Genomic DNA, 17,643 nt, shown 5'->3' on the forward strand with positions numbered 1-17,643 from the left:
TCCAAGGCAGTGGGCTCACTCACAATTTTGCCCAAAAACACAGCCATGAATAAAGAATGGTACCAAAACAGCCTCCAACAGCAACTTCTTCCAACAATCCAACAACAGTTTGGTGAAGAACAATACATTTTCCAGCACGATGGAGCACCGTGCCATAAGGCAAAAGTGATAACTAAGTGGCTCGGGGACCAAAACGTTGACATTTTGGGTCCATGGCCTGGAAACTCCCCAGATCTTAATCCCATTGAGAACTTCTGGTCAATCCTCAAGAGGCGGGTGGACAAACAAAAAAACACTAATTCTGACAAACTCCAAGAAGTGATTATGAAAGAATGGGTTGCTATCAGTCAGGAATTGGCCCAGAAGTTGATTGAGAGCATGCCCAGTCGAATTGCAGAGGTCCTGAAAAAGAAGAGCCAACACTGCAAATACTGACTCTTTGCATAAATGTCATGTAATTGTCAATAAAAGCCTTTGAAACGTATGAAGTGCGTGTAATTATATTTCACTACATCACAGAAACAACTGAAACAAAGATCTAAAAGCAGTGTAGCGGCAAACTTTGTGAAAACTATTATTTGTGTCATTCTCAAAACTTTTGGCCACGACTGTAGGTCTTCTTGCCACGCTTCTTTATGTCCAGAATTTTTTTGACCTCAAATATCTCGTCAGAATCTTCAGATACCGGAGTTGGAGTAGAAGGATTTGTCGAGAAGCGATTAAGAACTTCGGGTTTTAGTAAGGACACGTGGAAGACATTAGGAATACGCAGAAAGAGAGGCAGACGTAACTTATTTGTCAATTCGTTGATCCTCCTCAGTACTTCAAAGGGTCCAAGGAACCTATGAGCAAACTTGAAACTGGGAACCCTTTAACTGATGTTTTTAGAGGAGAGCAATACCTTTTCTCCAGACGAGAACTAAGGCGGTTTTCTTCTTCTCTTGTCTGCATTCGTTTTCATGCGAGTCACCGCTTTGTTGATGCAGTCCTTGGTGTCACGCCAAATCTTTAAAACATCCCTAAAAGAGGAATCCGCAGCTGGTACCCCAGAAGATGTAGGAACAGGGAGAGGAGTACGAGGGTGTTGTTCATAAACTACAAAGAATGGAGAGGATCCAGTAGACTCACTAGAGTGGTTGTTATAGGAGAATTCAGCCCAAGGCAGCAATTGTACCCAATTGTCGTGTTGGGCTAAAACAAAATGCTGGAGATAGTTCTCTAATATTTGATTGACCCACTCTGCTTGCCCGTTGGTCTGGGGATGATAACCGGAAGAGAAGTCCAGCTCAATTTCGAGCAGCCGGCAAAGAGCTCTCCAGAGCTTAGAGGTAAACTGGTCTCCGCGATCGGAAACAATATGCCAAGGAAGGCCATGCAAGCGGAATATGTGTCACGGATGTAGTAGGGGAGAACACCAAAGGGCAACAAGAAGGAAGGGAAAAGACACTAGGCCTCACCGCTAGGGAAGGAAAAGGGTCACCACCTAAAAAATCCTACTCCTGGCCCTAACTCCTATCCGTATGGGCACCTCTCGATGGTAGAAATGCCCATACACAGGAACCAAGAAAACCCTGGTGGCCCTCAGTTGCCCTAATAGTAATGACCAGGCAGAGACAACCCACTCCTTCCCTGGTGAAGGAACCAGCGTCTCGCTGAGGCCTAGTAAACAACAAAGGTGGGGGGGAATACAAAACACAACAAGCGGAACAGTTAACTTCTGAGGCTGATGGATGATGGACGAACAGGACTTCACCACGAACCACACTCCAGCTCTTCCAAAAACCAAATTAAGCTATCCAGAGCAAGGAGTGATGGGTAAAGTCAGACTAAATAGGGGGAGGTGAAGGTCACATGATCCACACCTGAACAGGGGGTGTGGACATACCAGCAAGACACAGACAAAGTCAAACCAAAAGAGGCTGTCAGATAACTAATGTGCAGATATTCTTTCAGACCTTCTCAAACCTGTCACCAGCGTGACAATATGTGTCTCATGAACAGTTTAGCAACTTCAGCAGCCGAGGGCAGTCCAGCCAAAGGAACGAAGTCCGCCACCTTGGAGAACGGTCCACAACCACCCAGATAGCTGTACATCCGGCAGAAGAAGGCAGATCTGTAACAAAGTCCATGGCAATGTGTTGCCATGGGGCATCAGGAACAGGAGGAGGTAACAACAGCCCGGGTGGTTTGGTCCTGGAGACTTTATTCTGAGCAAAGATGGTGCAGGCAGACACATAATCCCGCATATTCTTAGACAGTGTGGGCCACCAGTAGTGGCGAGACAAAAGTTCTGTAGTCTTGCGGATCCCTGGGTGTTTTCTCTTGGCAGATGGCACGAATGTCTTCCCGGGAAGGATGTCTTTTACCAGGACAGGAGCCACTGTGATCAAGCGAGCAGGATCTACAATGTACTGGGGCTCCTCCTGCTTTTCAGAGAAGTCAAATGACCGAGACAGAGCATCGGCCTTAATGTTCTTCTCGGCCGGGCGAAAGTGAAGCTCAAAACCAAAAAGGGAGAAGAAGAGTGCCCATCTGGCTTGGCGAGGGTTCAGACGCTAGGCTGTCTGCAGATATGTAAGGTCCTTGTGGTCGGTGAAGATTATCACTGGATGCTGGGCCCTCTCCAATAGATAACATCACTCCTCAAAGGCAAGTTTTATGGCCAGAAAAATCTACATGTAAACATCTTACTCTTGGAACTTTTCTGTAGTAAAACAGTACGGCTCCTATGGAGGAGGGGTCCACTTCTAAAAAGAATTGGCAGGAGACATCAGGATGACGCAGAAAAGGTGCAGAAGCAAAGGACCTTTTTAATTGGATGAAGGCGGCCTCCGCCTCAGGAGTCCAGACTCTGGCATTCACCCCTTTCTTAGTAAGACCGGAGAACGAAGATGTAAGAGATGAAAAATTCGGGATGAACTGACGATAGAAATGAGCAAATCCAAGGAAGCGCTGTATAGCACGAAGACCCTGTGTGTGGGTGGGGGTAAGGTTGTATGCGCCACACAGCTCGAATTTTGTGAAGACCGTAGCTCCCTGGATCCTGTCAAAGAGTTCAGAGATTAGCGGAAGAGGGTATTGATTCTTGACTGTGACCTTATTCAGACCTCGATAGTCGATACAGAGCCTTAAGGATTAATTTTTTTTCTGCACAAAGAAGAACCCGGCAACGGCTGGTGAAGTAGATTTCCAAATAAACCCCTCTTGAGATTCTCCTTGATGTACGGTAATCAGACATCGCTTAGGCCTCAGGATGTGAGAGTGGGTAGACTCGACCACGAGGAGTAGTGGCACCAGGCAGAAGGTCAATCGGACAATCATAAGGACGATGAGGAGGCAGGGTCTCTGCCTCTTTCTTACTGAAGACATCCGCAAAACTGGCATACTGCTGTGGAAGTCCAGGCAGATCTCCAGGTACAGTAGGCATGGAAGCAGGTCAGACTTCTGATAAGCAGGTGGACTGGCAGGATGATCCCCAACGCAGAATCTGACCGGAGTGCCAGTCCAGAACTGGAGTGTGCTGAAGCAGCCAGGGAAGACCAAGGATAATCAGATTCACAGACGCTGGCAGTGCGTAGAAGGAGATCATCTCTGAATGCAGAACCCCTATTTTCAACTTAAGGGGCATAGTAACAGAAAGCACCAGTCGGGGAAATGGCAGTCCATTTACGGAAGCCACTGATAGAGGCCTTTCTAGACGGATGGTAGGAAGCCAGTACTGATAGACCACAGCTTGCTGAATGAAGTTACCGGCTGACCCAGAGTCCAGGAATGCAGGAACAGACTGTGTGACTACCTTGTGAGAGAGAGTCACCGGAACTGAAGGTTTCAGAGAGGACTTCTCCTTGTCTAGGACCACCTCTCCAACTGACCCTAGACATTGGCGTTGTCGGCTTCTGTGGACAATTATTCACAAAGTGGGCCTTGCCTCCACAATACAGACACAGGTTCTCTGCTTTACGGCTTAAATGTTCCTGGTCAGAAAATCGAAGGCGCTCTATTTGCATTGGCTCTTCAGATGGGATTGACACTAGAGGAAGAATCGGCCTCTGGAAGTATGGAGCCAAACAGGGCTGCAACCTCCCTAGAAACTTTCCTTGAAACGCATATCTATCCTTGTGGCCAAGGTGATCAGGTCATTCAGAGTAGACGGACGGTCGCGACCAGCTAATTCATCCTTAATCTGGTCAGAAAGACCCTCCCAGAACACTGCCAGTTGAGCCTCATTGTTCCATGCAAGTTCGGAAGCCAGGGTATGAAACTGGATGGCGTACTAACCCACAAACAAGGAACCCTGTCGTAGACGCAGCAGAGCTGATGCAGCGGAGGTGCGGCCAGGCTCTTCAAAGACTAGTCGGAAGGTAGCCAGGAAAGACTGTAGATTAGTGGTCTCTGGACCTCCATGTTCTCAAATAGGATTTGCCCAAGCAAGGGCCTCATCAGACAGCAGGACACAATTAAGTCAATCTTGGACCGCTCAGTGGAAAACTTCTGCCCATGCAACTCAAAGTGGATCAGACACTGGTTCATGAATCCACAACAGGTTTTTGGATCTCCACCATAGTGTGATGGCAGAGGGAGTTGCACACCAACGGCACACAAATCCGGATTCACCAGTGTGGGAATTGCAGGAGTAGAAGCGACTGGCGGCCCTGCAGTAGCTGGAGAAGAGATGTCATCCAGACGAGCAGCAACATTTTGCATGAACTGTATTATGACATTCTGACGTTTGCTCTGACGCCTCACTTCATGTAACAATTCCTGAACGACAGGCTTGGGGTGACCAGTGGGGTTCACGGCCTCAGTGTACTGTCACGAACCAGCGGGTGTGAACCCACTGTGCCACGTGTCATAACTCCTCTAATGGCATTGTCTAAGTGAACCCTTTAATCTTCACAGTACCCCTGATAGTGGGATAGACTTTCCTGAGGGGAACACCAGGTCGCTACCTCTTGAGGAGGATAGGCACACAAGGCATCTGGCCCAGGAGGACCAGAAGGTACCTGAGAAAGGTACCAGTGGTACAGGCGTTGTCAGCAGGCTGAGTCGTTACCAGGAGCAACAGTGCAGGACCGAAGGATGAGGCAGAGGCGAAGTCAGACAGTCAATAGGGCAGGCGGCAGAGGTACAGGTCAGGCAATCCAGGTCGGCAACAGGAGAGTCAAGGAAAGCAGGCAGGGATCAAATGGGTAGCAGAATCCAGGATCACAAGTACGAGTCAGGAGCACGGGAACACAAGAAGATATCAGGAACCTAAGCAGGACACAAGGACCTTGACACTGAGGCATCTGGGAAGGGGGCTAGGATTGGTTGGCGAGGTCACATGATCCATTCCATTAAACACAGGAAGTGATGCGCTCCAGCCCTTAAGAAAATGCTGCAGGAAACAAGCAGCAAGCATGCTGTGGCCAGGGCTGAAAGGAAACACTGGCAGCAGATCACCGCTGAACACGGCGCCTGGGACCGTGGCAGTAAGCAGGGGAACAGCGGCGCACAGCAGCCGCTGTTACAGATAAGTACCCATCATGATCGTTCTGCAGTTGGGCAAGCGTTAAATAAAACAAGGAGATGTACAATGCTTTATTAAGTGTAATAAATGACGGCAATAAAAGTATCAGATTAGTTATTTTTCTAGAGCTGCTGTGTAAGCATCAGTATTTATGAGCCATATTAACTTTTGTAATGTTCTCTCCTGGATGTGGCCGTCATCTGGAGACCACAATTTAGCAAGATAAAATAATCAGATTCATTTTTGATGGTGGTTATTCCTCCCGCCATAAATCTTTACATGGTAATGATCTGGGAGATTAATGAACACTTGAGATCTGGAGAACATTAAGTCATTGTCCTTTGCTTTGTTCTTGAAGAACTAATAAGGTTACGATTCATGTCCGCGCGATTTATGGTATATTAACTAGAGATGAGTCTTGCGTATCCCATGAGATGTGAACTCTGGTAAATCATGGTGGTGAGAGGCAGCATTCTAATGTAAACTGTGAGGACAAGGGATAAATAGACAGGACTTTAATTGGTAGTTTTATTACTTCTTTTATCTGCTGAGGAATAGCAAATGCAAAATAATGGGGGAGATTGGTATATCGGTTTATATAGTGGTTTATGAACCTAAGAATGCACATTGGTTTTACTGTGAATTCTGGGATACAGGAATAAATAGGCTTAAGTGAATAGATGATTTACTAAAAAGAATTTAAAGTAAAGAAGCAGTCCCTTAGCGCGGATCAGATTAGGAAAAGGGAAATAACGCTATGTAGCTGACTGACATTAGCGATGTGCTAATGTCAGCAGTACATAACAGTATGCTTTATAACTCCCTGCCTGCCGCCGTTCTCTTAAAATAAAGATTTTCTAAATATGCTAATGAGCCTCTAGGTATTATTAGGGCGTTGCTTCAGCACCTAGAGGCTCGGTCTACGCCCCCTTTGGCACGCCCAGATCCAGTTGATTGACTTTCAAGTTCTCCGCGCCATCTCATTTAGTATTCAGTGCAGGCGCAGGGAGTGAAAGACGCACTCCTGCTGCCGGCTTCCTTCCTTCGGCGCAGGCGCAGTGAGGCAGGGAGTTATAAAGCATACTGTTATGTACTGCTGACATTAGCACATTGCTAATGTCAGTCAGCTACATAACGTTATTTCTCATGACAGAAACCCTAAAATTCGAGTAAAAATTTATTTTGGCATGCCTGAAAGAATCGGACATTTTCTGATATGCCCTTTAATTTATTTATTTTACGCATTTATGTAGCACTACTATATTCCGCAGCACTTTACAGACATTAGCATCAACCTGTCCCCAATGGGGCTCACAATCTAAGGCCCCTATCAGTATGTACTTTGGAGTGTGGCAGGAAACTGCAGTACCCGGAGGAAACCCACGCAAACACGGGTAGAACATACAAACTCCATGCAGATGTTGTCCTTGGTCAAATTCAAACCTAGGACCCCAGCGATGCAAGACACCAGTGCTAACCCTTGAGCCACCGTGCTGCTTTAAAATTCTTATTCTAAAGTTTATAAAGATAATGATAATATGGTAAATAAAGGAAAACTCTAAGACAATCTTAAAGGTTTTAGCATATTCAAATAACATTAAAAACAATTAGACGCCACATCTTCAGTCGATGCCAGGCAAATCTGTTTGTAGCTGACATGACCGTTTTAATATTACCTATCCATCAGTCATAAATGTATGATCACTGGGGACCCGACTGCAGGGACACCCACTCACCCACTTCTCACCAGGATAGAGATCCTGAGTTCCTCCATTCCTTCTTACCCCACAACCACTGTTGAGGAGGAGGAGGTTGTGTGAAGTGGCAGTCATGCATATGGCCTGCTCCATTCAAAGTCTATTGGGCTAAGGGAAACAGCTGAGCACTGTACTCATATAGCGAAATAATGTCTTTTTTGGGAAAACACTTTCAAGGGACATGAGTCCAACTATAAAACCATGCATATATCACTTATTGTATGGTGGTATTGTTTGGGCTTGGCATGGTGGTATTTTTTGGGCAAGGTATTGTGATATTGTTTGAATGCTGTAATTATCACCAACATTTTCATCAGTATATTCAGGACATTTAAGCCCTGCATCCGGGCATGGCCAGATCTGCTGGCATCACCCACTTATGGTTGGTGTTCATATGACCCGCCCATTTTCAGACTGGGACAAGCCTAACTTCCTTGTATTATCTCAGAAAATTCATAACAATCCCTGCAAATTTGCGACTGTTGACATATTGTTTAGGTTTTGTATGGTAATGATGTTAGGAGGATCCTGTATGGTGATATTGTTTGGGCGATGTATAGTGATATTGTTTGGGTCTTGTATGGCGATATTGTTTCGATCTTGTATGGTGATATTGTTTGGGTCTTGTATGGTGATATTGTGTGGGTCTTGTATGATGATGTTGTTTGGGTCTTCTATCGTGTTATTGTTTGTGTTGTGTATGGGGATATTGTTTAGGTATTGTATGGTGATATTATTTTGGTCTTGTATGGTGATATTGTTAAGGTCTTGTATAGGGATTTTGTTTGGGTCTTGTATGGTAATATTGTGTGGGTCTTGTATGATGATGTTGTTTGGGTCTTCTATCGTGTTATTGTTTGTTTTGTGTATGGTGATATTATTTTGGTCTTGTATAGTGATATTGTTAAGGTCTTGTATAGGGATTTTGTTTGGGCCTTGTATGGTGATTTTGTTTCGGTCTTGTATGTTGATATCACTTGGACCTTGTATGGTGATATTGTTTGGGTCTTCGATGTAGATATTGTTTGGGTCTTGTATGACAATATTGATAACTGTTTAGTGGTTTTATAGGGTCAATTTACATAATGCCTAATTCCTTTGATTTATAGCTGTCCTTTTTCTTCCAGGTGTAACCTCCCACCCATCTGGGGAAATGCGGTTGTCGATGTTGGAAATAAGACAGATTTGGTCACAGTCAACCCAAGTATTATTGCTCTTAAGTAAGTGGTGGCATGTTCTATAGCTTAGTGATTACTTGTTCCTTAGTTAATAATTTTTGTTTGTATGAATCCAGATAAACGTTTTTATATAAAAACATAATTGTTAGACACCCCTAATACCGGTAAACTATTGCCCCATATGGCTGATAGTGGGCAGTTTGGGCTACAGCCACAGACCTCATGAATAACAACTATTGTAAGAAAATGGATCAGTGTAGCCAAAGGTAGAACAAGCTACTGTATATCCTTGCCAAAATATCTGGTTTCAGATGGTTCCCTGCACCTTCAATTCTTTAACTTAGGCATCAGGAGCAAACATATGATTTTTAAAGGAGAGGTTACAAATGCATTGGTGCCTACAGTAAAATGCCCCATCTGCCAATCTAAATAATTTCTAAATTCGTTATGGGGTCAGGCTCTGGTTTTATGATACAAAGTTCCAAATTTCCTGTTTACCTTCACACATGAACATACTGCAATTACCTGATAAAATTCTGCTGGCAGCCACCACTAGGGGGAGCTTACTGCATAGAAATTTATACAGCTTCCATTGAATTTTAAAATAAGTTCATATGCAGTTGGCTCCCCCTAGTGGCAACAGGAATAATTTTATCACTTAAAGGGGTTTCTCCATATACAACATTTATCACCTATCCATCGAATGGTTAATATATGATCACTGGGACCCCCACAAATCACAAGAACGGCAGTTTCCAATCCCCCTGTGTGCAGATGTGTGACCACCACCATTCACTGCCTCTGGGACTGTGGATAGGTGTTAAATGTTGTTTATGGGAAAACCTCTTTAAAGAGGACCTTTCACCGATTATGACAATGTGAACTAAGTATACATACATGTGGAGCGGCGCCCGGGGATCTCACTGCACTTACTATTATCCCCGGGCGCCGCTCCGTTCTCCCGTTATGCCCTCCGGTATCTTCACTCAGTAAGTTATAGTAGGCGGAGATTTCAGTCACTAAGTTATGGTAGGCGGAGTCAGCCCTTGTTCTGCTGTAGCGCTGGCCAATCGCAGCTCAGAGCTCACAGCCTGGGAGGTTCTTTTCTCTGCAATGCGATTGGCCAGCGCTACAGCAGAACAAGGGCAGACTCCGCCTACCATAACTTTGTGACCGAAGATACCGGAGGGCATAGCGGGAGAAAGGAGCGGCGCCCAGGGATAATAGTAAGTGCAGTGAGATCCCCGGGCGCCGCTCTCCATGTCTGTATACTTAGTTCACATTGTCATAATCGGTGAAAGGTCCTCTTTAAATTGGTTTCGCATTAACAGCTCAGAGATGTATGTCCAGGCCCTCTCCTAAATGATGCCCCCTATTGCACCTCTCCTACCAATCCGTAGCCTGGAAGAACATTGCTTTAAGAGGCTCTGTCAGCACAATCGACCCTATTAAATCAGGCATACTGCCTGGTAGGGCTCATTATTTTCACTAAAACAATACCTTTCTTTTGTCTGTATGCTAAACATCTGCAGAGATTGTGTTTTTTTATTTGCAAATGAGCAAGTTAGAGCACCAGAAGGCAGGGCTGAATCCTTCGAGCACTGCTTTGTAACACTGCTTGTGCACTGCACACTCCCCCCTCCCATTGATTGACAGGGCTAGACATCAGCATACTGAATGCAGAACTGTGTTCTAGAGCTGTGTCCTAGCATCTGCATATCATATACTATAGCATTACCAGATTGAGATATGCTCACAAAGCTAATATACATATCACTGCTTTATTCACAAGCACAATATAGGATTGTAAAGACTCCAGTAATATGTGTTAGCTTTCTAAGCACAGAAAAAATAGCTTTTTTTTCTGTGGTGATCCTATAGCTTAATAGTAAGTGCTTAGTTTTGCATGTAGATATCCCAGGTTTTCTTGGGAGAGACTTTCTTTTTCAGATATTCCACATTTAACACATATAAAAGTCAATGGGGCCCATTATATTTGGTTATCTGCGACTTTCCCCCTCCCAGGCCAGGTCTAAAAAAGTGGGTGGGAAAGGAGACGGGCCAGCAGGCCCATCTCATTCATAATTTTCTACACCCTTTTTAGGCATAGAAATGCCAGCAAGGGAGCTGGCATAATATTAGACCGGCGTTGGATATGCCAAAGTTATGTAGAGGCCAGCACCTCTACATAACTTTGGCAGATCTACCGCCTGCGCAGGGCTTTATTAAGACCAACGTCTAAAACACCGGTCTTAATAAATGACTCCCTATATCCTTGTATTGAGAATAATGTTTTTTATGCTTAAAAGGCTAATAAATATTGCTGGTTTCTTTATAATCATATATTGTGCCGGTGAATAAATCAGTAATAGGTTTTAGGTTTCTAAACAAACCCCCCCCTCAAAAAAAAAATAATCCCCACTATTCTCAGTATAATAAGACCTTTTTTTATTATTATTATTATTATTATTATTATTATATAATTATATATTATTTATTATAGTATAGCCTTTTATTACAGGTTAAGTGAGAGATGAAAACAAATAACTGAAAAAAACTAGATGGTGCAGTTTCTGAAGAAACCACAGGATGTTCGCTTGAAAACGATAGAGATATAAGCAAAGTCCGGTTAACCTGGTTTATTAAAATTTGAACCCAAATTTGAGGACCCTGCCATTAACAGTCTAAGAGTGGCGGCAATTTAAATTTTCCCATATAAAATTAATGGCTGAAATGTGATTGGCCTCTGGCCTTAAAACTGTGAGAATGGCAGTATTTGAAAGTTTTACATTGAAGTCAATAGGTGAAATCTGATTGGCTGTTTTAGGCTCCACCCACTTTTCCTAAATTTTACCCGCAGTCGCCTAGTGAGTAATTGTGCTGAGTTTGGGACATTTGGCATTTAAACTGTGATAATAGCAACAGTTTATCTTTTTTTCATTAAGGTCAAAGGCTGAAATCTGATTGGCTGTTACCCCGCCCCTTTTTTTGTGAACCACAGTCACCCAGTGACTAACACTTTAAGGTTTGTGAATTATGGCCTTTAGGCCTCATGCACACGACCGTTGTGTGCATCCGCGGCCGTTGTTCCGTTTTCCGTTTTTTTTTGCGGACCCATTGACTTTCAATGGGTCCGTGGAAAAATCAGAAAATGCACTGTTTGGCTTCCGCGTCCCTGATCCGTTTTTCCAGTCCGTGAAAAAAATATGACCTGCCCTATTTTTTTCACGGACAACGGTTCACGGACCCATTCAAGTCAATGGGTCCGTGAAAAATCACGGATGCAAACAAGATAGTCATCCGCGTCCGTGATCCATGTCCGTGATCCATGTCCGTTTTTCCTATTATTTTAAATGCAAACTTGACTTGGTTTTCTTTTTCACTTTTCATGTCCGTGGATCCTCCAAAAATCAAGGAAGACCCACAGAAGAAAAAACGGACACGGATCACGGAACTACGGAACCTGTTTTTGCGGACCGCAAAAAAAAAAACGGTCGTGTGCATGAGGCCTTAATGTGTAAAAATGGCAGCAGTTTTATTTTTTTCTATTTAACTACTTGCCATCTGGGCCATTTGCCCCCTTCTTGACCAGGCCTAATTTTGCAAAACTGACATATCTCACTTTATGTGGTAATAACTTTGGAACGCCTTTACAAGTCATTCAGAGATTGTTTTCTCGTGACACATTGTACTTCATGATAGTCATAAATTTGAGTCAATATATTTCACCTTTATTTATGAAAAAATCCCAAATTTACCCAAAATTTTGAAAAATTTGCAATTTTCTAAATTTCAATTCCTCTGCTTTTTAAACAGAAAGTGATACCTCATAAAATATTTATTACTTAACATTCCCCATATGTCTACTTTATGTTGGCATCATTTTGGAAATGTCATTTTATTTTTTTAGGACGTTAGAAGGCTTAGAAGTTTAGAAGCAATTCTTCACATTTTTAAGAAAATTGCCAAAACCCACTTTTTAAGGACCAGTTCAGGTCTGAAGTCACTTTGTGGGGCCTACATAGTGGATACCCCCATAAATGACCCCATTGTAGAAACTACACCCCTCAAGTTACTTAAAACCGATTTTACAAACTTTGTTAACCCTTTAGGCGTTCCACAAGAATTAAAGGAAAATGGAGATCAAATTTTAAAATTTCACTTTTTTGGAAGATTTTCCATTTTAATCCAATTTCTTCTTTAACACATCGATGGTTAACAGCCTGTCACGGAACCATGAACCAGACGTACAACAAGAGATAAGTGAAAATAAGAAGGCTTTATTGAAAATAAAGCTGTAAAGCAAAAGTCCAAACGGATGGTGAAACCGAGCAGAGTCTTTGCGAAGCCAGAGGTCAGGAACCAGAAGGGTAGTCAGACGAAGCCAGGATCAGGAACCAGCAGGGTAGTCAGACGAAGCCAGGATCAGGAACCAGCAGGGTAGTCAGACGAAGCCAGGATCAGGAACCAGCAGGGTAGTCAGACGAAGCCAGGATCAGGAACCAGAAGCAGCAGCAGTCTTAGAAGCATGTGAACACAAGAGGACCAAGCAAGGAACTGAAGCCACAGACCTCCTATATATATGAGCTAGGCATCCAGCTCCTCCCAGGGGAAGGAGGAGCCGCAGGGTGGAAGGCTACAAGAAACCCAGGACCCAAGATGGCCGCCAGCACATGTCAAACGAAGGAGAGCAGCAAGCAGGTAAGACCATGACAGTACCTCCCCCTCAAGGGCCCCTCCTCCGCGGAGCACAAAACGGTTTCTGAGGGAAGCGTGCGTGGAAGGCTCGGAGCAAGGCAGGAGCATGGACATCTGCGGAGGGAACCCAGGAACGCTCCTCTGGACCATAACCACGCCAATGGACCAAAAACTGCAACCGACCGCGGACCAGGCGTGAGTCCAGGATATTGCTCACCTCATATTCCTCACGATTGCCCACTTGGACCGGACGAGGCCGAGGAACCGAGGAAGTGAAACGATTACACACCAGTGGCTTCAACAGGGAGACATGAAACACGTTGGAGATCCGCATGCCAGGAGGAAGCGCAAGGGCATAGGCTACCGGGTTTACCTTGCGAAGCACTCGGAAGGGACCAACAAAGCGAGGCGCCAGCTTGGGAGTGGGCACTCGAAGGTTGAGGTTGCGGGTGGACAACCATACACGGTCTCCGACCTGGTAGGAAGGAGCAGGCGCTCGTCTGCGATCAGCCTGGAATCTCTGGCGCTGCGCAGAGACCTCAAGGGACTTCTGGATCTGTACCCAAGAAGCACGTAGGACGGAAAGGTGATCCTCCACAGCCGGAATATCCTGGGGAGAGAATACCTCCGGTAACACGGCAGGTTGGAACCCATAATTGGCCATGAAGGGAGACGTCCCAGAGGAAGAGTTCACCGCCGTGTTCCTGGCAAACTCAGCCCAAGGCAGGAGGTCAACCCAATTGTCTTGGTGATCGGAGACATAGCAACGAAGGAATTGCTCCAAGGCCTGATTGGATCGTTCTGCGGCCCCATTGGACTGAGGGTGGTAGGCCGAGGAGAAGGAGAGATGAATCCCCAACTGGGAGCAAAAGGCGCGCCAGAACCTGGACACAAACTGACTCCCCCGATCCGACACAATCTCCTTAGGCAAACCGTGCAACCGGAAGACCTCCCTGGCAAAAATCGTGGCCAACTCTTGTGCAGAGGGTAACTTCTTGAGAGGAACACAGTGGCACATTTTGGAAAACCGATCCACAATCATGAGAATGACCGTATGGCCTCGGGATGCAGGGAGGTCCACAATGAAATCCATCCCCAGGTGTGACCATGGGCGCTCCCCGGTGGCTATGGGTTGCAGAAGGCCCAACGGAAGGTGCCGAGGGGACTTACTCTGGGCACAAACGGAGCATGCCGCTACATATGCGGCGATGTCGGAACGTAGGGAAGGCCACCAGAACAGACGTGAAACAGCCCAGGACAGCTGATTCTTTCCAGGATGCCCCGCGGTCTTGGAGTTATGGTAGGTTCGCAACAACCGAGTGCGCAACTCCTCAGGCACAAAACCTCTGCCGTTGGGTCTCCCAGAGGGAGCACCAGATTGAGCCGCCAAAATCTGCTCACCCAGGGGAGAGGTCAGGCTGGTGCGAATGGCGGCCAGGATCTGATTCGGAGGTATGACCGAAGTCGGAATCGACTCCTCCCTGGACAGCTCGGAGTACTGCCGTGATAAGGCATCCGCCCTGATGTTCTTGGAACCGGGTAGGTAGGAGACCACGTAATTAAAACGTGACAAGAACAGAGCCCATCTGGCCTGACGTGGTGTCAATCTCTTGGCCTCAGAAAGGTAGGTCAGATTCTTGTGGTCCGTCAGGATGAGAACCGGAACCACCGAACCCTCGAGCAAGTGCCTCCATTCTTTAAGGGCCTGCACGATGGCCAATAACTCCCTGTCACCAATCTGATAGTTGCACTCCGCGGAAGACAGTTTCCGGGAGTAAAACCCACAAGGAAGCAGAGGACCCTCTGGTGTTCTACGCTGAGACAGAAGGGCGCCTACTCCCGTCTCAGACGCGTCCACCTCGAGGACAAAGGGCAACCCAGGGTTGGGATGCGACAGAATCGGAGCCGACACAAAGGCGGACTTTAGGGCCTCAAAAGCTCGGATGGCCTCGAGCGGCCAGACCTGGGAATTACTGCCCTTCCTGGTCAGATCCGTGAGAGGCTTGGCCAGCATGGAAAAGTCCCTGATGAACTTCCGATAATAATTGGCGAAGCCCAAAAAGCGCTGCAGGGAACGAAGACCACTGGGCTGGGGCCACTGTAAGACAGCCGAAACCTTCTCAGGATCCATGGAGAACCCCTCAGCGGAAATGATGTAACCTAAGAAGGTTACCTGGGATCGGTGAAATTCGCATTTCTCAAGCTTACCGAACAGCTTGTTCTCTCGTAACCGTTGCAACACTCGTCTGACATCCAGAATGTGGGCCTCCATGGATTCAGAATATACCAAGATGTCATCCAAATAGACTACCACACACTGCTGCAACAGGTCACGGAAAACATCGTTGATGAATTCCTGAAAGACTGCGGGCGCATTGCACAACCCAAAGGGCATAACCAAGGATTCGTAATGACCAGTCCTGGTGTTAAACGCGGTCTTCCACTCATCGCCCGCCTTGATCCTTACCAGGTTATATGCCGCCCTCAGGTCGAGTTTGGTAAAGACCGTGGCCCCTTTAAGGCGATCGAACAGCTCGGAAATCAAGGGTATCGGGTAAGCGTTCTTGATCGTGATGCGATTGAGACCCCTGTAATCGATGCAAGGCCTCAACTCACCGCCCTTCTTTTTCACAAAGAAAAATCCAGCCCCTGCCGGGGACGAAGATTTGCGAATGTGTCCGCGTGAAAGCGCCTCCCTCACGTACTCCTCCATGGCCTCATTCTCCGCTACCGACAGTGGATAGACTTTGCCACGAGGAGGAACGGCACCAGATTGTAACTCTATGGCACAATCGTATGGGCGGTGCGGAGGTAGGGCAACCGCGCGCACCTTATCGAATACATCCCGGTACTCCTCGTATTCAGGAGGCAACAGAGAGTCCGAGGAAGTACACAGCAACTTGACAGACCCATGGATGCAACTAGCCCCACACTGCGGTGACCACGAGAGGATCTCGACCGATCTCCAATCGAAAGTCGGATTATGCTTCTGGAGCCAGGGGTACCCCAAGACCACCGAGTAGTGTGGAGACGAAATAACCTGGAGGCAGACCGACTCTCTGTGAACGGCACCAATGGCTATCCCCACTGGAAGGGTCTCATGAGTCACGTGTGGCGGCAGAAGGGGTCTGCCGTCTATCGCCTCAAGAGCCAGTGGGGAACCTCGAGCCTGCAGAGGAATGGAATTGGCGGCAGCGAACACACTATCAATGAACAAACCACCAGCACCAGAGTCCACCAACGCCTGGGTTGTCACCGAGCCCCCGACCCAGGAGAGGACAACAGTAATCAGTGGTTTGTCAACACGGGAAACCGGGGACGAGGAGACTCCACCCAAGATCTGCCCCCGACAGGATCTCAGGGCACGAGCGTTTCCCGGACGGTTCGGACATGCCAACCGAAAATGCCCACCGAGACCACAGTACATGCATCGGCCCTCGCGTCTCCGGAGTGCCCTCTCCCCCTCGGACAGGCGAGCAAACCCCAGCTGCATGGGTTCACCCCCAGACAAGTCATCCCCAGGAGGCGTGGGAGGAGAGGGAGGCACGGGTGGGACAGCAAACGTAGGCACCAATCTGTTAGAAGACCTCCGCAGGTTCTCCTTAAAGGAAGGTCTCTCCCTGAGTCTGGTGTCAATCAAAATCAGGAAAGAAATAAGAGACTCGAGCTCAACTGGTAGGTCCTTAGCTGCAACCTCATCCTTCAAGGCATCCGAGAGACCATGAGAGAAAGCAGCGACCAGAGCCTCATTATTCCAGCCCACCTCTGCTGCCAGGGTACGAAACTCAATGGCGTATTCAGCTACGGATCGTGAACCCTGTCTGATGGACATAAGGAGCTTCGCAGCAGAGGCAGCACGAGCCGGCACATCGAATACCTTCCGAAGAGAAGCAACAAAACCGGAAAACTCGGCAACCACCGGATTGTTGTTCTCCCATAAAGGGCTGGCCCAGGCCAAGGCCTTGTCCGAGAGCAGCGAGATCAAGAAGCCCACCTTTGATCTCTCAGTAGGAAAGGCATGTGGCAGCAACTCGAAATAAATGCCCACCTGGTTAAGGAAACCTCGGCACTGAGTTGGCTCTCCCCCAAAGCGCTGTGGAAGAGGGGCAGAACCGGTCATACCCCGAAACACCGCAGGCGCAACAACAGGTGTCGGGGTAGACTCTGGCGCAACAACCGGAGCGGCAGTAGGAGCGAGCCCAGGAGCGACAACCGACCCATCGGCAACGGGAGCGAAATGAGCCGTGCGTTCAAGCAGGGTTTGCAACGCCACAGCGAACCGACCCAACAGGTGATCCTGCTGATCAAGTCTGGCAACCAGCGTGGGTAGCGAGGATGGCCCTGTACCGTCAGAATTCATGGCTTGGTCCTAATGTCACGGAACCATGAACCAGACGTACAACAAGAGATAAGTGAAAATAAGAAGGCTTTATTGAAAATAAAGCTGTAAAGCAAAAGTCCAAACGGATGGTGAAACCGAGCAGAGTCTTTGCGAAGCCAG

The 17,643-nt window shown here is 46.9% G+C and overlaps 1 protein-coding gene across 1 annotated transcript in view; it reads left to right on the forward strand.

Annotated features, from left to right (window-relative positions):
* ST8SIA6 (ST8 alpha-N-acetyl-neuraminide alpha-2,8-sialyltransferase 6) overlaps positions 1-17,643 on the forward strand; it is a 129,377-nt gene that overhangs the window by 103,386 nt on the left and 8,348 nt on the right. Inside the window, exon 7 of the mRNA XM_040433041.1 lies at positions 8,394-8,486. Within this exon, the coding sequence (XP_040288975.1) occupies positions 8,394-8,486 (93 nt within the window). The remainder of the gene's footprint in view (positions 1-8,393; positions 8,487-17,643) is intronic.

This window comes from Bufo bufo, chromosome 5 (assembly GCF_905171765.1).
Source record: "Bufo bufo chromosome 5, aBufBuf1.1, whole genome shotgun sequence".
Taxonomy (NCBI): domain Eukaryota; kingdom Metazoa; phylum Chordata; class Amphibia; order Anura; family Bufonidae; genus Bufo; species Bufo bufo.